The following is a 22,595-nucleotide window of genomic DNA, read 5'->3' on the forward strand; positions in this document are numbered from 1 at the left end:
TATGAGTGTTACAGGATCAGAAACAAGCACTCAGTGCCTAGGCATGTCACAGGGACTGCAACACATTTTCTGGAGTTTCTTTATAGACATTACCTAGCAGAAGTCTCAGGAATATACCTGCTAGGCTTGAAACGGAAGCAATTAACAGTTCCTCAGTGACTTCAACGAAGTGCAAAAATGGTCTTTTAAAGCAACTGGAGAAATCAAACAGAGACGGTGTGATCTCAGTTGTTTCTCTGCTTTTCATGCCCTCAAGCTGTAAAAGGAGAACCAGGTAAAAGAAAATGTAATTCTGTGGATCATAATCCTTTGGTGTTTTGTGTTTCGTTCCAAGGGGGACTGGCAATGTAGTTACAGGACTCTACAGCAGAAGGCTGAAAGAACAGAGTGGGAACTACTGAAGGCAAGCAGAAACATGGAAATAGCCTCCTGTCAGTCAGACTTGGGTGCTATTTGCTTGAAGTTGTCATGAGAAAATTAGAGATGACACTCAGTAGTCTGGCATTTTCAGCTTTTCCATAAAATGTTTATAAACTGAATATAATAATTTGCACAACAGCTTTAGAGATAAGCACTGTAATTTGAAGCGACACAGAAACCTCTGGAGATGTGCTATCATTTATTACAGCATATTAGCATCTTGAAAACTACAGATTTTTGCTCAGGATGATTCTTCTCCACTTAGACAAATAAGTCTGTTATCGCCTCCAGTTCTGCTCTTTTTCTGCAGTGCAGCACAACACATTAGTTTAATTCCCTGCTTCCCAGCTGAGGAAAGAATCGGACCATTTTGACGAGCACACAGCGAAGGACAGGACTGGACAGCAGACGACTGCTGTGTGTCAGCATCAGGCTGGAGCTCGCTACTGTCTGTCTCAAACACAGCTGAGAAAGGTCCATCCGAGGATCGGTTTCACCATTGCCCACCTGCCAGTCTTTTTAATTTTCTTTAACTGGAAAAGCTATGGGATGCAGCAAGGACATCAAGCTGTCTTTCTGCTGACTTGAGAATACAGCATTCTCATATTTCACTTTCAATCCATTTTAAGAAAGCTATCTCAAATCCAGCCGCTTTAAATACAAAGTTCAACTCAGCTGACTTGTTGGCTGAACCTACAGAGGGAAGGTTAGAACAACGGCTCGACCTTAGAGGGTGTCTGCCTTCACCATGAAATGTTGTGTGGCTCTCACTGGACCAGTAACACAAGACTCCACTCCCCGAGTCTAACAGTTAATGAACTTCCAAGAGAGGGAACTGAAAAGGCACAAAGGAAGAAATAAGAACCTGGATCAGATTAGATACTTGGATGAAACACTGGAACATCTTTCACTCTTTCCATCTTGAAGACATTTTGGTACTGGATGAACAAACCTACAATTAAGTAAAAGCGTGTGGATTTTCTCAGTAGAATGATGTAGAAAATGACAAAAACTAAGCAGCCAAAGAGAGAAAGATGAAATAGATATAAGAACAGAGAAGAATTGTGATGGAACTTAAAGGAATTATTTGCAAAACCACAACTGAATATGAAAAAAAATTACTTCATATTTCATGTTTAATTCCCTTTTTTGTAACTGAATGTTATTCATTTACCTTTCCATGTTCCTTCCTCATGTGAGAGATGTAAACGTCTCTCTGAGTGAAGAGCCTATCACACTCCCAACACGTCCAGCCAGGATTAGCGACTTTTTTCGGCTCTGCTTTCTTTGTGGGAGAAGGAGATTTCTTCTCCAACTTTTCTGTTCCGTTGACAGATTTTGTGTCCTCTTTGTTGTGACTGGCTGAGTTCTGAGTTGTGGGTTTGGTACCGAGAGGCAGATTAATCCCCAGGTTTGGTGGCCCCTCAACACTTTTCAAAGTCCCATGCATAGACTACAATAAAAGAAAAAAAAAAGTACAAAACTAACATAGACGTATACAGTTGTACTGACAAAATGCAAAGATCCTCTGAACCAAAAGTCTTCGTTTACTTCTTTGTTACAGTATTATCAGCTCACATTCTTAACTCAAAGAAACGTGATTAAGTAAAGGCAAGGCCTAGCATAAAGAGATACTAGTCAACAACACTAACAGACACCATCATAGCTGAAGAGCAGCTTTCTTCAGTGGCTAGGTATATTCACAAACACACAGAACAGTGACTTTGTAGGTCAAGTTTAAATTGCTGTTTAATACAGAGGGAAAAAGGGCTTAAGAAGTGCTTTATGTTAAGTCTAATTTCTCACTTACCTAACATTAGTTGAGCATCACCATTTCAAACTACGTGATTAGAGATTTCCAAGAAGGAAAGGTTTTCACTGACAAATTTTGACTTGGCACATTGGTAAGAAAGACAAGAAAAGGCAACTCTTGAAAGATCAGGCAACTATATCGTTTAGGATATATTAATATATTTGATGTTGAGGCTGAGTTAGCCCTGTCTTACTCCACGCTCAGGTCACGAGCACCCCAACTTAGTGCTACACTGCTAACAGTCCTTAGAATCATAGGTGTTGAGGGCTGACAGGATCCCCCAGACCAGGGGACAGCTAAGAGGTGTCTAACAAGCTGTTCTCAAGCACCCTGCAGCTCTTAGGTAGTGATCCTTCCTCACTGACTTACTTCTAGAGTTTAAGTAAACAATCAGTAAGAAGGGAAGAACTCTCCCACCTCCTCCTTCCCCAATTTCTGGAGCCTGTACCATATGCTGGTATGATGTCTGAGCCTACCAATAAGATGATCAATGCAGGAAGACTGGGCTCCAGCTGCGTGTCTCAGTCTCATACATCAACATGGACACAGCAGGAATGAGTCAGCAGGGTTCTGGGCCCACAAAGATGCCTGCAGCCCAGACTTAAGATACTGCTGAACATGGATCCACTATCAAGGTCTCCTTCACATCTAAAAAACTTGCCATTTACAATGACAGTATTCTAATCATCTCATCTACTGACTTTATTATAACTCTCCCAGATGGTATGTCTAGCCATACCGAACATACTTATTTTTCCTATGGATAACTTCAGAAACAAAAAATGTAAGAATACAAATCTGATACTCCAGTATAATATTTCAGTATCAAGTTCTTTTGTAAATCATGTGGCTCTTGGGACTACCCGCTGGCTCTACAGCAAATATCAACCTGATCTGTAGAACATGTTCTTCTATTTAACAGCTGTTAAACAGAAGAAAATAAAAGCCAGCAATTAAAAAACCTGCAATGTTATTAAAAAGTAAAGCGCACAGGACCAACTAACTGGCTCTATGAACCAGCTGAAGCTGTGCAGTAGAGGAGGAGGCTGCCTTTAGTATCCCACTGCACCAGGACAAGACCAAAGAAGCCCGGGGTAGGGGGCAAGGAGGTTCCTATACTTTCAGGCAACTGAAGATTGACCTGAGATTCCATCCCAGCTTCACTCATCAGCATGTAAAATGTTAATGCTCAACTTTCTAAACATCTTTTAAATACAATACTTGAAATTCAATTTCTTATTTGAAAATAAACAAAAAGCATTAAAGCATAATATGGAGTCGCAGTGATCACAGCACTGTCACCAGCAGAACTGGGAGTGTTACACCTCCAGCCCGGACCTTCACCACCGGTTCTCACTGGCTGTTCGAGATTTTCTTGTAGCGAGCCATTACAGGAAAATGAGACGTACATTTTGCCAACAAGAAACACATCTGCAGGAATCATTCTAGGTTATTTTTTGTAGCTTTAGATAATCTCCTCCTGAGCTTCTTTCTATCCCTTTCTGTTCCATTTTCATCCAGGTCATCTCTGCCTTGATGGTTTATGTCTAGCCGTATCAAACAATTACTTTTTGTGCAGCTGGGCTGAGCTCTGCCCTTGTCTGGCACTCATCCTCTCTCCAAGTCCTCTGCTGTTTTTATCTACACCGTTACCTTTTTTTTTCATTCCCCCTTAACTGAAGTCCAATTTATACTTCTCTGCTGCTGTCCTTACTACTACACACACATCCTAAATGTAAAAGCACCATTAATTCTGAATAAAAGCGGTAATACTGTTACTGCACATGTATGTTCTAATCCTCTACTTTTATTCCCAAAAATGTTTCATTTATAGTGAAACATGCTAAAAAACCACTGGTTGCATGTACAAATACTGGCATAGAACACTAAAGTCAAAACAGTTAAATAGTGCCCAAATTGTAAGTAACTGAGAATAACTTTATCATGAGAGATACAGAGCAGCCCTGATTTACGTAAGAATAGCTTCTGGCCCTAACTACAGTCAGATCATGCTCCTAAATTTTCAGGTCTTAAAGAAGTAGTTACGTACAAATATAACAATACTTATACTATAATACCTGAGTCAAGAAAAACTAATTACATCAATACAACGTACACTGCAATATATGGAATTTGCCTATTTAGTTGAAAAAAAGAAGCCATACAAGTAGACCAAGGGAAACAGAAAAGAGGATGTTGCATTGCTGCATCAGAGGACCATTTAAGATAGCTAGCATAAATGTAACATGATTCTTACAGTAAATATGAACTAGTTCAGAAACAAAGAAAATATCCAGTGCTTATATTTCTGAATGTCTTGGGTCAGCCCTTCCCTATCTCCTCAAGCCTGGCTTTAAGACCACCTGTTTCTTCAAGACTTGTGATCTTGTTTTCAACACAGAGATTTCTGAGGTTGCAAGTGCCACAGCTGAGTCTAAAATGCAAAATCATGGTTTTAGCAGACAACAAAAATGTCTGGTTTCCCACTATTCTGTATACAAATTTTACAAAGTCTTACGTCTCACTGCAAGAGAAACCCACTGAATTAAGTGCTACCATTCTGGACTGTAATACTTTGCAATTGTGTAAATAACCTCAACTGTTACCAGGCACCACATGTTAATAAGGCATAAGAAACTCAGCACTGCTAATGGATTTGGTATATATAAAACAAGGTAACACAGTATATTTAAAAGCCACAGCTAGCAAACTATAGCCAGGGGACTGCCGATTCTTAGTAACATGATTTGCAAGGATGACAGTAAATCTTCAATTATAAGGGTATTTATGAGCAAATCCACTTCAAGATTTTTTTCAAAGCACGCATGTGTTTATGTTCGTATGTAAACACACACACACACACACACAAATAACCTCTACACCTACTCAAGAAACATACTGGTTCCTACTGTGAATTCTGAACATCAAAGGTTTGATTTTATAATGTACTCAGCATTCACAGCTCCTAACAACTGGAACAATACTTAGAATGCTGTAAATATGGCTCAAGGCTTGCTATGCTCAGACTTACTTCACTATACCCGTTATTAATTTGACAAAATCACCTATTGAATGCAATGCACTGAGATATTCCTAGCACACCAAAATCAGCATTCATCTAGAAAAACTGAGTTAGTGATTACATCACAGATATGCTGAAGACCAAAAGAAATAGAACATTGTAACATTTGACAACATTATTGAGAAATTACTCTCTTGGAATTACGAACACCTCTCTTTCAGCAGTCTTGTTATTGTGTGCCTTTTTACAGTACTTTCTCACAGCATATATTGCATGACAAATGGTATCTATGAACAAAACAAGAGAAGATGCCTACACACCTTGATATGATCCATCATAAGCTGTTTCTGTGCATACAGAAGAGAACAGTCTGGACACTTGAAAACAGACACCTTCTGGTTTTCGATGTGCTGATCAAAGTGGCGATAGAGCAAAGGTTGTAGAGTAAACACAGTGTCACACATAGAGCATTTATATATTATTCTAAAAACAGAAGTACAATAAACAATGTCAGTCATGTTGATGATCTATTTGCAAGAATCATGTTAACTTTTTTGCTCATCAGAGTTAAGATCTGACATGTTTAAGCAATCATTTCATACTGCCTGAAAAAAGTGAAAATTAAACTAATTCAAAACATCCTCCAATTTCAAAATACGGGAGCAGTAGAAAAAAGAGAAAAATAGAAAAAAAATCATTTAAATGTGCAAACAAGAAGCCAGAAAACAAAAGCATATGCCAGTTACATATATAACACCAGTATCTACTTGGGATACTCTTGAAAGTTAAATGTCTACAATTTCTGAACTCACATTGTATCTAAAGAACAATATACCTGTTTGAGGTTGCAAAGGCAATATGCTTTAAGGGAGTGATTGATTCGACCATAATTGGTAGTATAGTTCAAGCTAAATTTATTTTTGGCAATGTATATGGCTTTGAACCTCCTGAAGGGCAAGCCTAGGCTCTGTTAATGCTCTGAAGCTGAAATTTCACCGGATGGTATTTCCCTGTTTCGCAATTACAAGCCATTAAGAATATGACTCCTGAAGCAATGTAGAGACACCACCAAAACCACAAGTTCCTCCCTCAGAGCACATGCAACTCTTGAAATTAGATAGCTAAATCTTCCATTCTGATAGGTAATATTCTAATCAAAATTGCAACAAAAGCTATTTATGTTTTGATAGCTGTGTAACTGGTGAACCCCGTCGTAGAAGGCCACCAAATTTGTCAGGCACGATTTGCCCTTAGTGAAGCCATGTTGGCTGTCACCAATCACCTCCTCACTTTCCATGTGCCTTAGCATAGTTTCCAGGAGGAACTGCTCCACAATCTTGGTGGGCACAGAGGTGAGACTGACTGGCTTATAGTTCCCTGCGTCTTCCTTTTCCCCTTTTTAAAAACGGGGGTTATGTTTCCCCTTTTCCAGTCAGTGGGAACTTCATCGGACTGCCACGACTTCTCAGATATGATGGGTAGTGGCTTAGCAACTTCATCCGCCAGTTCCCTCAGGACCCACAGATGTACCTCATCAGGTCCCATGGATTTGTGCACCTTCAGGTTCCTTAGATGGTCTCGAACCCGATCTTCTGCTACAGCGGGCGGCTTTTCACTCTCCCAGCCCTTGTCTTTGCCTTCTGTGACTTGGGCGGTGTGGCTGGAGCACTTGCTGGTGAAGACTGAGGCAAAAATGTCATTGAGTACCTCAGCCTTCTCCACATCCCAGATAATGAGGTCCCCCATTTCCTTCTGGAGAGGGCCCCCTTTTTCCCTAGTCTTTCTTTTATCACTGACATACCTATAGAAGCTTTTCTTGCTGCCCTTGACGTCGCTGGCCAGATTTAATTCTGTCAGGGCATTAGCTTTCCTAACCTAATCCCAGGCTGCTCGGACAACATCTCTGTGTTCCTCCCAGGCTACCTGTCCTTGCGTCCATCCTCTGTAGGCTTTCTTTTTGTGTTGGAGGTTGCCCAGGAGCTCCTTGCTCATCCATGCAGGCCTCCTGGTGCTTTTGCCTGACTTCCTCCTTGTTAGGATGCAACGACTGCATGTTGTTATGCAACATAAATGCAAACATAAATGCTGCAAAATCTGCTACAACAAGTTTGAAGCTTGTTTCATTTTGCTGAATTTTATAATGAATATAGTTTAAACTGCATTCTAGCTAATTATTTACTTGATACTTTGTTTGTTATTTTTGCTTATTTTTACGTTTGTTTGTATTAAGAATTATTCCCCTGGCAACTAAACGTGAGAAAAGAGATTGGTCATTCAAACTGCAACCCTGTAAGTTATCTGTTTATAAACAGTAAATAATTCTGTTCTTTCAGAAACATCACACTTTTTTTTAACTTGGAAAATGAATGAAAGGAAACGGCACTTCAAAGAAAAGTAACAAAGAAATTCACCATAGATCATCAGATGAGAGAGAAATCTAATCCATTAGCCATCAGTAGTGTTAGAGCTTCAGAATAAGTTCAGCTAAAATAACAGAAACCCAAGAACAGGTGCTCAGTGCAATGACAGGCGCTTCCTCTGCGAAAGCAGTCTTCCTACTTCCATCAATTAGCGGTTGATCTCTGTCCTAAAGAACGACTTACCATTAAAAAAACAAAACCCCACAACAAATCCTGCTTGCTAGAAGGCTGAATTTTCTCATTATCCATATAAATGTTCCAAGTCCTTCCTATATCCCTCTAAGCAATTATCATCAACAGTGCATTGTTCAAGAGCTCCAAAGCTGCACTGTGTTTTGAGATGACAAGATCAGGGCCACTGCTTCAATGTCCAAGCCATTCAGTGAGTCCAAATATTTGAAAAAATGAAAATCAGTACACTTATTAAACATATTAACTGTGAAAAATACTATTTTTGCGGTATATCAAGTAGTCCCAGTTTCTCACACACGCTAAGATAAATTCAGTATGTACATAGCATCCTGATGACCTACATACGATTGCACTGCTTTCAGTGGTGACCCCTCTGCATGGGACAACATACTCTGCACAAGCCCAGGTGAACACACACCTGGAGCTTCACTGAGTACTTAGAGAGGGGAGCCCCCTCACCATCCCCTGACCCCCATGTTACTGCCCATAAAAGCTTCTCAAACATTGCTCGAAACGAGCATTTTAGTTTCTCGCATTACTACTGATCTATACCCTTTCAGAATCCTAACTTCTTGGATGATTCCTGCATGAAGGTGTTAAAGAACTTGCCAGAAACAGGAAATGCTTCTCGATATTAACTGATAAGAAAGAAACCCCAGGTTCTGAAAATGCAGTTTCACCTCCTATAATTCACATCAATGCAAACCCACATATCCTACTAATAGTTTTAACTGAGATCGTAACAGACGATTTCTGGGGGAAAAAAGTCAACGGATCACCACCCCAGCAGGTCAGCTGAATTGAGCACAGACAGAAAAACAGGGAACGTGAATCTTCTCCAGGCACAGTGCTGGAGGTACTGTGTATTACAGCCACACTCTGTGGGCTGCACTGTTTAAGCTCTACGGGGTAGAAAGAGCTGAAGGATTCACTGTGCAAGGGATCATTTCCCTTGGCCACAGCACACACAGCCAGTGAGCATCTAAGCACACTCCATCATCTTGGTCCCATCTCAGCAGAGCAGCTGGAGACAATTTATAGCAGTGATTTTACTATCAGGCCTCTTCACTCCCAAGAAAAAAAACTCAAGAGTTTCCTCAGCAAAGTACTTGCTGGAGGTCTGTAGTGATCTGCTTGTAATGTGACAAGCTAGAGAGCTGGTACTAACCACACACATTCCCTAATCCTGGGGCACCAGATGTTTTCCTTCTGTCCCTTACGTCCTGTCTCTTATAAAACTGCCTTACATCTCCGTCAGCAACTTTGTCCAGAAGTCAGCCAGTGTCAAGCCTGATTACTAACGAAGCAGGTGACCAAGCCGAGGCACCAGACTGTATCACAGCCTTGGCCCTGGCAGGGTGATTGTCACCCCTCTGGTTCACTGCTCACATACCACTGCTACCATCCCCAATCCCAGCGTTCTGGCGCCTGTTGCCGAGCAGTCAATTCCATGGCTAGGTGCTAAAGAGAGACGAGTAAAGTTACATCGTTCCGGGTTAGCAAGATGTAGATAAAGACTGGCAGAATTAAAAATAATACTCTGCTTATTTCATGATGTATATTTCTATTAGAACCATATCTTGCAAACAAAATTAGACATGCAAAATTAGAAAACCTGCTTTATCATCGGTGGTGGAACTAGACAGTGATCTCAGCTGGAATGATTCCAGCTCTGTACTATATAAATTTGTCATCGCAGGATTACATAATTTAATCAAATAAACTAGGCTTCAGATTCTTATTATATCTAAACTAAGGAACACAACACTACAGAATCACTGAGGTCAGAAGGGAGCTCTTGACATCACCTAGCCCAACTCCTGCTCAAGTAGGGTCAGCCAGAGCAGGCTGCCCAGGACCACGACCATGTCCAGTCGGGTTTCCAATGTCTCCACAGACTAAGACTCCACAGCCTCTGGGCAACCTGCTCCACTGGTTGACCACCCTCACGTAAGAGTGACTTCTTGTGTTCAGGTGGAAATTCACGTGTTTCAGTTTGTGCCAGCTGCCTCTTGTCCTGTCTCTGGGCACCACGGAGAGGAGTCTGGCTCCCTCTTCTTCATGCCTTCCATATGGTATTTATACACATGGATAAGGTTCTCCTGAGCATTCTCCTCTCCAGGCTGAGCAGTCCCAGCTCCCCCAGCCTCTCCTCACATGAAAGCCGCTCCAGTCTCTTCCCTTTGCTGGACTTGCTCCACTGCCTCTCTCACACTGGGGACCCGGCTGTGGGTCCAGTACTGCAGCACTGGGCAGAGGGGACCACCATCCCTGGAGGTGTTCAAAAAACGTGTAGATGTGGCACTTCAGGGTATGGTTTAGTAGACATGGTGGTGTTGGGTCGATGGTTGGACTTGATGATCTTAGAGGTCTTTTCCAACCTATGATTCTATGATTCTGTGAAGGATCAGCTCCCTCGACCTGCTGGCAAGGCTCTTTCAAGCCCTTCATGACCGCATCCCTGGGTAGGGCAGCACTCACTAGCACTGACAGGAGAAAGTGAATCTGCTACAAAAGAAATCTGACATCCTTCTGAATTTATCACATATAAAAATTCTCTCTCTCTAATAACACTAAGAGCTGAATATAGGTGTTTTCTATGTAAGCTAAAAGACTTCACCCTGTTTTCACAGAAGCACAAGAACTATCTGGTAGAGACCCAAATTTCAGACAGGTCTCACAAAAGACTGTACTCAGTTAAATTCATACCAACATACCTAACAGTATGAGTCCTGACTGTACACACTTCCGAGTATTTCTTTCAGTCGCATCAAAAGCATGATTTTCAATCCTAACCACATGCAACCAAGTGTCCTGGTTTGTTTTACAACTGAAGTAGTCAGTATTTAGCATGTAACAGCTTAAAACCCCGTCTAAAGCTTTAAGGCAGTCATGCTTACTCAGGACATAATTCCCAACCACTTCAACATGACACGTGACCAAGGCAGGCAGTTCACCTGCAACCACACCAGGGCAGTTGCTCATGAAGGCTCCTGCCCCACTGCCCACACCGGAATGGGCACGGGACGTGCACTTTTTCACTTTTCAAAAATCCTCTTAACAAATTCACATATTATCTTAGAATAAACACAGATGTTATCTCACAGGAAAATACTTTCATATCACATAAAAGATGTTTAGCATTCTGAAAGCTTCTGCACCAGAGTATGGTACTTCTTCCCACATCAAAAAATGGTACTTGGGGGATAATACACTTTGTACCAATAGTACAGTACATATCCATAATTTGTCTTGATAAACAAGAATTTCTCCAATATCCAAAAGGAGATCAGCCATGAAGAGTATCTTAGTGCTGCTCCTATGAAGTTACACTGTTTACTGAAGAAAGAAAATCACATATAAGCTTTGGTTTCTCGTAAAAACCATATAGCATCTTAGGTATGCTACAGGAGAGAGCTTCACAAAGTTGAAAGACAAAGACAGCCATCCGTTTCCCTATATTAAAATAATCTAATGTCATCCCACTGAGAATCACTGCACATAAACTTAATTTTTCATACACCAAACAGTTTACTGCATCTGTTCTGAAACAACCATTTGTAATGCAACTGTAAATCACATAGTTCCAGTAAATGCCAGCGGCATGCAGCCATTTACCCAGTAAGCCCAATTCCTGTAAACAGAACAGTGTGAACCAGTCAGAAGTCCCGCAGGACTCAGCCCGCTTACAGGACAGAAGCAACACATCTTCCCCGGCCAGCCTGGCCCTGGGCTGACGCACCGGGCCTTGTTCTCGGCTGCACCGCTGTGATGCCCAGACGAGCACTCAGAAGCGGAGTTCAACATCTGCCTAGAAACCCACATTCAGGGGTCAGACACCTTTTATACACTCCATGAAAACTCAAAAGCTTCTGATTTCCAAACACAGAAGGCTACTGTACCCTTTTTTTTCATTTGTTTTAAAATTTTTACTTCGGAAGAATAAAAATTTAACTGAGTTTATGTAGTCATATCTATAGTGTTCTACGACTATATCACATTCCTTCTTTTCAGTAACAAATTTGTTAAGCTTTCAAAATGTATGCCAGCCATATGCAACGTAGATGGTAGGTAATATGATGCAGATAAACGAGCAGCAGCAGACTGGTCCAATGTGAATGTATTTCCTCAAACAGAACAGCGCTGGTCAGCTCTGCTCAGCACTGGTCAGGCCACACCTGTACCACTGTGTCCAGTTCTGGCCCCCACAACTCAGGAAAGACATGGGCAGACTGGAGAAGGTCCAAAGGAGGGCTGCAAAGATGATCCAAGAGCTGGAGAACCTGCCCTACAAGGAAAGGCTGAATGAGTTCGGTCTCTTCTTCCTGGAGAAGGCTCAAGGGGACCTCATCACAGGGCTCCAGCACCTAAAGGGCAGCTAGAAAAAGGACAAGAGGGTCTCTCATCACAAGAAGCCGCATGGAGAAGACAAGGGGTAACGGGTACAAGCTGCACCAGGAGAGGTTTCATGTTGATACAAGGAAGAACTTTTTTATTGATAACAATCATTCACTGGCACAACCTCCCCAGGGCTGTGGTGAAGTCCCCATCGCTGGAGGCTTTCAAGATGCAGTTGGACAGGGTGCTAGCTAATCTCATCTAGGCTCCCTTTCCCACAAAAGGCTGGACACGATGATCTTTCGAGGTCCCTTCCAACCTGGTTTGTTCTGTGATTTTGACACAGACCATTACAGCAGATAAACCAGAATTTGAGCACTGTCACAAACATTTGATGCCAACTTGTCCAAGATACGTGAGAAATCTCCTCAGAAACCAACTAATTTGAGCAACAAAAACATTTCCTTTTTCAATTGTTACTGAGTAGCAGAAATACACATAGCTAATTCTGAGGAAAACCATAGGCCCTGGTAACTTGAAACAGACGTCATTAAATGGTGACACAGCAGTCAGTGTGTGTTGGTGGCAACACCGTACTACCTACAGATGCTTGTGACATGGAAGCAAAGACTTCCAAACACTGCTAAGACTGGGAAATTCCTACTAGTCCGCATGCATTTAAGACAGCATCTTGATTAAAGCTGGCAAACTTAAAGAACATGCCACTTCTTAAGAGGAGCACTCAATTATGAATTCTACGATTTATTACAATACAGTAGTACTTAATAAAATTTTAGTCTTTATAATCAAAATTAATTCAAAAAAGAATACATTTATAAGCACATGTATAAGGAAAGAAAACTAATACAAAATACTTAATTCACGCAGTTGATTAGAAACAGTTCAGTAGATCCAACACAATTCAAGAAATCTTCTGCACGTTTTGTATGTGAAGTATCTTACACAAATGGTCATCTTAATCTTTTGCTTTTCTCCAATGAAAATTATGGGAATCTGAAACAAGTTTTAGATTAAATGTTGGTATTTCAAAGCCTCTCACTGAAGATACCATCCTGAATTAAAACAAGGTTATCGTTTGTCACTGGGTGGAAATATCTTAATTTGGTATCACACACAGTAAGTTTGTTGTCATTTTGCTTTAATGTAGGTTTAAACACCTTGAAGAGTAAATTTCCTGTTAATATGTTAGAAGAAACAATGATAAACCAAACTCTTCTGGAATCTGGTTATTATATTATGTGGTACCTTGTTTCCCTCATCTGCCTTCTATTTTCTTGAGTCTGCAACTTGTTAAAATATACTAGTGTGCTCTGCTCACTCAGAGAAACAACATGGAGTCAAACACTTGAGTTTTGCTCTCCATCCTGCACTCCTACCAAGAGAGGAGAAAGAAGACAGAAGAAAAAGGCCCTCAATGGGAAGGCATCAGGCTAAGACTGATGAGATTTGAAGCCTTATTTTCACATGCACTGGCACCTGCAGCTCCTGCTGGCTTCAGCAGAGCCCTTCAATGTTCGACATCTTTAAAACAAAGACCCTGAAGCTGAGGACCTGATTGTGCCCGGTATTACCACTGTCGGTAAACACTGTGTTTATGCACAGCTTTCCTAGCTACAGAATGGAATCAGTTCTGCTTTAATCCAGAAAAAAGAGATTACATATTGGAAAAAAGCTTATATAAACAGCTCCATAAATGCATCTGTTTTGATCTGGAGGGGCAAGGCTGGAAAGGTATAAACACTGCTCACTCAGCAGCACACTGGAATTGCTCTCCTTGAGACATGACCATCTTAGGGAAGCAAAAGCCTAGCTCACCACTCCCAAAACCTATGGCTTTCACGAAGAAAAAATCTAGGAGGAAAACAGACCCTGCGAGCAAAACACGACCCGACAAGCGAGTGCCTGCCTAACCAAAAGGGCAGGGTACCGCAGGCGGCTGTGGCCCGTGAGAACCGCCTGAGGTCAGCCCAGAGACGCCATCCGCCATGTCCGAAAGCATCTCGCACAAGGACACCCCCTTAACTCTGCGAACTGACGGCACCAAAAGAACCAAGCCTCCAAATGCACCCAGATGACTGTCTGTGAGCATGGGGTGGGCTAAGAAAAAAAATCACTTTCCCCACCTTTTCAACCAGTTGTTATGAAAATCACTGCATAAACCCTGATGAGTCTTGGCAGTTCCTTCATGTTAACTCACAGTAAAAATGCACATGAACTAAGCAGATTAAAAAACAAGAAGGAGCAACACACTAGCTGCCTGTCCAAATAATTTTTGTAATTACTGTATTACTCTCTTGTAGTGTGCAGTGTTTAAAGGACTGCTATTGCTACGTTCATGGAAATCTAACCTTTGCCAAATAAACTGCCAGCTAAAAACTCATGAAAACATTACACAAACTCCACTTGTTACCAACAGGACGACAACCTGTTGGTTGTACAGTACATGACTTTTACGATTATAAGCACAGGAGAGAATACAATTTCACAAGTCATTAAAATGCAGGCAAGTGCAGTAGAAGATTAATTTTGCTTACTTTGGTTCGCCTATCTTGATACCCGGGTGTTGTGTATAGGCATGGGAGTGTGTGCTGGGAGCAGATTTAAATGCCATGGGACAGATAGGACACTTGTAAAAGACTTCACAGTGAGAACCTTGAATATGAGACTTGAGTGCCGCCACATCAGAGTATACAACATTGCAATGCACGCAGCTGCAAAAAGAGCGGAAAAGAGTCAGTTCAGCCTAGCCCAAAGCAGTACTGAAAGAAATGGAATCAACACTGATTTTCAAGCAAGTGGAAGAAATAAAACATATATATACAATCAGATAAAACTACGCCATTCTGTCAATTTAAACAACCCAGTAAGAATCAAGACAAACGGAGATTTGTGTATCAGAAAATAAGTAAAAAGAAATTCCCCAAATTTAATTTGAAAATCTAAGAGATACGAAGTCAGAACATGTTTTTATGGCATTACAACAAAACAGACAGAAGGCCTGACAGAGCAATATTCTACTGATTGCAAAAAGAATGCTTAAACCCTCTGCAAATTTGTAAAGAGATTTTACAAAATGCATTTTTATCACATGCAGTGGATTGTATAAGGTATGCCACAGCAATTTAGAAACTACCACCAAAGTGCAAAACCAGTAAGGAAAACATTTCCACCACTTCCCTTGTTTAGATTTAATGAAGACAAACTTTCAATGATTTTCTGTACATGTAATCAAATCAGCACTTGGATTTAAAAACAAAAAAAAGAGTAATTTAAACTCAGGACAACTAAACAGAATCTCTACAATCAGATCAATCTGTCAGATTGGAATTCTGAAAATATTTTTCAAAAACATACTTCTGCTGTGTTGAAAATTTGTGACCTTTCCGCATCTATCCTAAATTGAAACGATTAAAAAATTGAATTAATATTATTACATAACAATTTCTATACACAATGGTCCCTTTTAGTGCCATACATCTCCAGTACTAAATGCTACCAAGTAAGTCCTAGAACATACTGCAATAAGCAATTACAAAAAAACCTGTCAAATGAACAGATTTCTTATTGACTAGTATTCTGCAGTAAGTTTTACAATTAAAACATAGTAGGCCTCTACTCTCTCAAAGTTTTAATTTTGGCATCTATCAGGGTAGTATGACTGCTGTCATATAAACATCAATGCATTTTTGGATACTGTTTTAATGCCCTGATGATAGCAATAAAACAGGAAATATAGTCAAACATCGCATTCAAGAATCCCATTTTCCTTTCAAAATGTATCACCTTTGAATTTTATGAAACGTCATCCTTCCTTCTCTAAGCACTTAATTTACATTCTTAATATTATTAATCAAGTTCGTATCTATCTAGTCTCCACTTACCAATGTATTTTCTAAAGTAAATGGCTCTTGTCTTTGTTGGGTCTGTTAAGATCTTCTCTGCTTACAGAGAGATGAACATTTCTTCACAGCAGTACAAAGCACGATCCCCTCATTAACAGATCTACTCCTAAGGTGTCACCTCCAGAGAGCTGGTCGCATCTCTCGCCTCCCCATCCCATTCTGCCTGGACTTTATCCTCTAGTGATGTGACATAATAAAGGACCCTCAGCATTCACCAGTGTATATTAAAACAGTTCTTTAGGACCAAGCCTTCCTTTCTTGGACTGCCGTAACAGCTTTCTTGTTTTCAACCTGGAAGGAAGCAATTAAACTGAAGGTTGAAATTTTCAGCTGATTTGTAGTTCAGACAACCAGCCTACATCGCTGAAATCAAACTGCACTCCCTCACAGAGGTCCCTGGGAAAGACACGACAGGTTACACTGTTTCTCAAGCAAACGCACCATGGTGATAAGGAGATGCTGAGGAGCATAAGAAGGAAGACATTCACTTTGCTGGATATTGCTTTCTTTGCCTAGGTATTTTTTGGTTTAGTCTCACCATATACAGAAATTCTGATGTGACGTGACGTGAGTTGTTTATGACACATCTTGAAAAGTTTAGTAACTTTAGTTTAGATTCACAGTGAGGGGTTTATGAGTCTTCTGGTGTTACTGGTGCAGGCCAGGAGCCCCTGAAGACGATTCCATGTACAAACCCAAGAGACACTGACTAGAAAGGAGAGTAGAGGTAGCAGATTTAAGAAATGTAGGACAAGACGGACTACAGCTTGGGAGAAAAGAATAAAAGAGAAGAACCCAAAGAAAAGCAAAGAGCTGAGAGTTGTGTTGGACCATGGAAAACAGACTGCCCACAGCAGCTGGCTTGATGCAGTAAAAATGCTTTCTTCCCTCAGTGGAAGCTCTCAAAACCATCCCAGTAAATGAACTTGTGCCAACTTATGGAGGAAGAAGCTGCCTACTGGTAAGATTTTAAATCACCCTTCTTCAGTCAGACAGGATGAAGTGGAAATGTTGTAGGACTGCTGAGCAAAGCTCGGCTCTTCTGATCTCTTGCTGTGCTGCCTGCCATTCAGTGCGAGTAAAATTCTAAGATAAAACAATTTTTCAAGCTTTTCAAAACTAATAATTTCCATAAAATGCTTCCGATCCCCATTTTCTCAGTGAGCTGCCATTACAGGGAAACAGCAGAATAAAAGGGAAACTGAAGAGTAACAAAGGACCACCAGAAGACCAGGCTGTTTGAACAACAAAGGTAATTTTAAAGCCATGTAAAGCCGAGGAATGTTGACTTCCCACAGAGAAGAGAGCAACCAGACAGACGCAGTACGCCCATCAGCATCTTGATAATAAATTCTGGCAATAAATACTGAAAATGACTGTTCTACCAGAGAGAACAATCTAAAATTCAATGTTTCGAAAAAACTCAAAAGGGTTTTTTAAGAACCTGAAATTATTTTCATACATCTGAATTTGCTAGACTTTATAAACTGGTAAGTCCTGAATCTGACATTTTGTGGCTGGATGAAATTAGCTAATACTCTGATTTAATAACCTACAAAAGCGGATGCCCCAAACAAAGCAGAATCCTAATATGGTATTTACTCCAAAATTTGTAGTACTAATAGCATTGTTTCCATGACAACCTTAAACCCACAAAGCCATATTCTACAAACAATGCTTATGAAAATGGAAAATTACTTTTAAAAGCATAAATTATACATAAATCGACAACAAAAGTAATCATTATACTGACCGAAAACCAACTCTTCGGGTATAATGCAGGCAGTTCTTAGTGACATGAGTCTGGAAGTGGACAGATCTGCAGATTGCTCCACATTCAGGACACGTGTATGGAGACTTATGCTGATGAATTCTCTGGTGTGATGCAAAACTGCACTGGTTAGGAAGCAGCATCTGGCAGATATTGCATGTCTTCTAAACGATAAACCAAAATAGATGAAACAAAAGGTTTGGTTCAGCTATACATAACGTCTTGTGTCAAACACTGTAATATATTAAATAAAAGGTTAAATGTTATGATTGTGATGTGAACCAAGAGAAGTGGGCAAGTACTAAACACAGGCCCTACTGACTTGTAGGACAGAGCTGGCAGATACTGGCAACCAGACATACTGGCGTGTTGGGCCACTTTGACACAGCAAAGCTCTTTCATATACCACCGACCATGGGAGATGCATGTCTGTCTATATAAATTCTACTTGGGTGACTCACAAGATTATCTTAATAGTGCAAGCGGCCTAAGTACAACCTGAGAATGAAACCTTATGGTTTAAACTCAGTATACCACATCAAGTTAAAAAAACCAAACAAACCCACCAAATATACTATCTTCACTCACTTTGATCCTCGCTCCTAATGAATTCTTGTGGTAATATCCATAATACCAATAAAATAAAGCATTATCAGGCAGAAAATGCACAGATAATGTCAAAATGTATTTCTCAGGCTAGAACACATATCAACTCATTGTGCATCTGAGTAAAAACTAGCAATATATAAAATATTTACAAAGCTCTTCTTTGCAGGGCAATCTTTCTACATGCAGGAGTAACTTACTAAACTAATTCTTTTCTTATATTTTGTTACACAAAAATAATTTAAAAAAATGTTCAACTACATGTTGACCATATGCCAAATCAGAAACACTGAAATTCTTTGGGTGCTTTGTGCCACTTTGGGGATGAAACGCAAATGATGCAACCCAGCTCCAAACAGGCTTCACTTTTGCTCACAGTGGCTTTCGATCACTGGAGGGCACAAGGAGCCAAACCTGTAAAAGCATTCCAGAAAGTACGCTTCTGTTTAACTTTGATCACAGAAGCTGCTTCTCCGACTTCAACAGAAACTCTGCTGGTCTCCAAGTCAAACACAAACACAAGTCTTTGCAGAACAGGTCCAACTCAACCTCATTTCATAAGACTTGGCTTTCCAAGGCTTTTCAAATTATTATTTCTTATGAGTTGGGTATTATGAATCTCACAAGTGACTTATGAAGACTTAAAAACAAAACCAAGACTCCTTCATGACATGGGTATTTTTTTAACATGAGATTTGCACATTTTTAGGAATGTTATCCCTAACAGTCTTGCAGATGTAGTGATGTGTACATTTTGCAAGAATACGGAACAAAACAAGATCTCCAGAGCTGCATTATAAATTATTTACTAACCTATGTATGAAAAAAATCCTGAAATAAATAATTAAGAAATAATCCCTTTTCCCATGGTAAAAACATTTCTTACTACAAGACAGGTGCTTCAGAGAAAGCCACCGCCTTCTTCCAATTTAGGCGACTCTCCTTTAAATCTCTTCAAAAAACCAGTAACATCCAGATCATACAATAGCAGAATCAAAGCTACCATTGTGGAAGAACAGTACAGTGTTACAAATGGCTTTCACAGGAGTCTGACTTACTAGTACTGGCAACTATGCCCATAAAAAAACCCCAGCCTGTTCCCATTTAATCAACAGGAGACAGACAATAACCCCCGAAGACAGAAGGAAAAAGCCTTTATAGTCACTGCAAAAAGGATTTTTTTCCTAGTAGAACACTGTTTAATATCAAGGTCTAAACTGACTTCTTAATTGCCTTAGCAATTGTACAATATCATTGGTATTCGAAGAAGAAGCATATTTTTTTTGAAAAATACTTTGACTCTTTTTTAAAAAACAGTAATTTTAAATAGAAATGTTAACATCAAACATCTTGTGGTCACACACACAGAAGCAATAAGTGTATTTTCATATGGTCCCCTTTTAATGTTTACTTTGTGAACACGGTGGCCTGAGATGTCTGAACACAGTCTCCCACCAAACACAGTTCTCAAATGTCCTGACGACAGCAAGATGGCAAAATGCAAAACGTTAAAACAGAGGAAGTCAAGCAAAGAAAATCTACCATTACTCAAATGCAAGTTCAACATCAGCACTACTGCCAGCCCTAAGAGATTAGCAGACGGCATGGACACATTTACTACCTCTGGAGAAGGCTGTGCCTGAGGTGAGCTGTCTGCGGGGATTTGGAGCTAACACCCAGACTACAGCCTTTCTGACACAGGAGGTCTGAAATGGTGTGCGGACACATATAAATATTTGCTTTGGAATGCCAAGTATTTGCCCTCAACTGACCAAACAGCTATGGCCAGAACGACACACTGACCAGAACAGGTCTGGGATGTGAACTTTGTCTTAAGCTCAGGCTTAAAGGCAGACTCCTGACCAACCACAGCTCAGCTTAAAATGTGCTTGCCCTGTTTATCTGGCTTCAGTACCATTCCTAAAATTTATCTTTTGCCATTTCTGTGTTAATAAGCAGCAATACTACACTGGGGAATCTGGAGTATTATTTGATTATGTAAGAAAACAACAAAACAGAACTTCTGACCCCAATAATAGAAACATACGGGGTTTTCATAGTCCTTCCGAAGCCTTTCGTCTGCAGCACTACAGAAGGAAACTGGGATGCTACACCCCAGAGGCAGCATAGTACCTTCCAACCCCAACTAAGCGCACGCCTCCGATTCTGCAACAAGCAGCCTGCAAGGTTCATCTGTAATGCCAGTAACTCAAACTGACACAAAATGCATAGGCCACCGGTTTGCTATTTTGGATGAGTACAGTAAAATGTTTAATTGTAACCGATTACAGTAGAACAAGAAGAATCTACCGTGAAATTCTGAAATTCACCATGTTTGCTTACCATTTTATTTTGGGCTTAAGGTGGTATTAACTTCCAGCTCTCTCATTCCAACCCATACCAAAATAAAACACAGTTTGTGAAAATCATCACCTGCCTGCATTTAAAGTCAAAGTTTCAGAAAAAAAGGGTTAGAAGAAAAAATGGTGGAGGTTAAAAATAAAGATACACAAGAACTATGAATATGAAGGGAAATGAGCTATGTAGTTTCCATGGGAGCTATACACCTGTATCTGTAAATAAGATGCACATTAATTAGCTCAGGTTTGCTGCTTTTTTTTCCCTGGTAAGTAGACGAGGATTTCATGCAGCCAGGAAACCTGTCAGTGAGTGATTCCATTCCCTTTAACAGGAATATTAATGGAAGTAAAATATTACAGAAAGGTAACAACTTCATAGGGAACATTTTTTAATTGCTAGGGCTGTTTTACTATTGTTTATTTGATAAGAAACATTCTACCTTCGTAACGGGAGTTTAAGGAGAACAAGAAGTAACAGCTACTTACTGCTTACACTCACTGAAAACATAAAACAGTATACAATTTCCATTTCAAGAGCAATTAGTTGGGCACTAGAAAGAATGGTAAGCCGCAAATAGTAACTTTTTCCCTATTTGTTTCCAAAATCTAAATGTTTATTTTTATTGTTTCTTCCTTCCTTCCAAAGTTAACATATCAATTCCATCTAACTTTCCTGTCCCCTTCCCCCCAAAATAATGGTAGTTTTACAATGAAAAGCCAGTGCCAAGCATTAATAAGGAAAACAGAAGTTGGGAGTATTTCTTGTACAAGCTTTTCATGGGGTAACATATAAAGTACTAAAGTATTTATTAATAAACGCCTATACAAAGTCTTTCTTCAGCAAACATTACCCTTGCAGCAATGCTTGGAACAAAAAATGGTCAAAAAGATAACAAAAAGAATGCAGCATGTATTGCTCTCACTAAAGCAACTGTTCAGTTGAACAGTTACCATGCTGGGCATTTCAGCATAGCTACAACACTACAGTATGTAATAAAACAGTGTAAAAAACAACCAGCACAGAATTGAACGCTGCTGCTTGACTTATGAAAAGGACTAAGAAAAATATTTAATTAATTTTTGAGAGGATATATTTCAACAAACAACATTTAAAACTACATTTATTAAGAGTGCTCTTTTAAAATGGAACACCATGAAAATAGCTTTCGTCCAGTGCCAGCAACTTTTTTTTTTTTGTAAAAAAAACCAACCTGGAAATCCATGGCCTAGTAAGTAGGTATTAGGGCCTTGTTCATACATCAGCTCTTGAAAGACAGCACGTTTCCAACAAGAGACACGAACACATTGACAGACAGTAGGCGATGCTGACTGCTTTCTGTGCCTTCATCAGCCTTCCTCCCTGAACAGCAGTATCTGTGTACCCAGACTTATCTTTCCACCTAACTGCAGCTATATTTTGACATTCTATGAAGCTCTCCATTGCTTTACTGTAGTAAATCACCAAAGTAAACTGTATCTAACAGGAGATGCATAGAGAGCAAACTCGGCAGCAACAGGGCGAAAAGCACCAGAGGTAGCAGGAAAGGGCAAAAGGTGTTTATACAAATCCATTTAGTTTACCTCTCCGTACACAAAAAGACCCCCACAGAAGGCGAGTACATCGCTTTTTTATCTTTGTTCTTCCCTATTTTTTTAACTTTATCCTTACCTCATCCTCCCAACCTATTCTCAGTACATTTGTCTGTCTCTCATCCACTTGCTTTATCTTG

At 40.1% G+C, this 22,595-nt stretch overlaps 1 protein-coding gene across 15 annotated transcripts in view; it reads right to left on the reverse strand.

Annotated features, from left to right (window-relative positions):
• Positions 1-22,595, reverse strand: part of LOC104328495 (zinc finger protein 532) — a 51,393-nt gene that overhangs the window by 9,945 nt on the left and 18,853 nt on the right. For all 15 annotated transcript variants that reach the window (XM_075446227.1, XM_075446238.1, XM_075446232.1 and 12 more), the window contains 4 exons: positions 17,882-18,063; positions 14,761-14,937; positions 5,576-5,738; positions 1,595-1,873 (listed from right to left, as the gene is read on the reverse strand). In XM_075446227.1, the coding sequence (XP_075302342.1) occupies positions 1,595-1,873; positions 5,576-5,738; positions 14,761-14,937; positions 17,882-18,063 (801 nt within the window). The remainder of the gene's footprint in view (positions 1-1,594; positions 1,874-5,575; positions 5,739-14,760; positions 14,938-17,881; positions 18,064-22,595) is intronic.

Source organism: Opisthocomus hoazin, chromosome W, assembly GCF_030867145.1.
Source record: "Opisthocomus hoazin isolate bOpiHoa1 chromosome W, bOpiHoa1.hap1, whole genome shotgun sequence".
NCBI lineage: Eukaryota > Metazoa > Chordata > Aves > Opisthocomiformes > Opisthocomidae > Opisthocomus > Opisthocomus hoazin.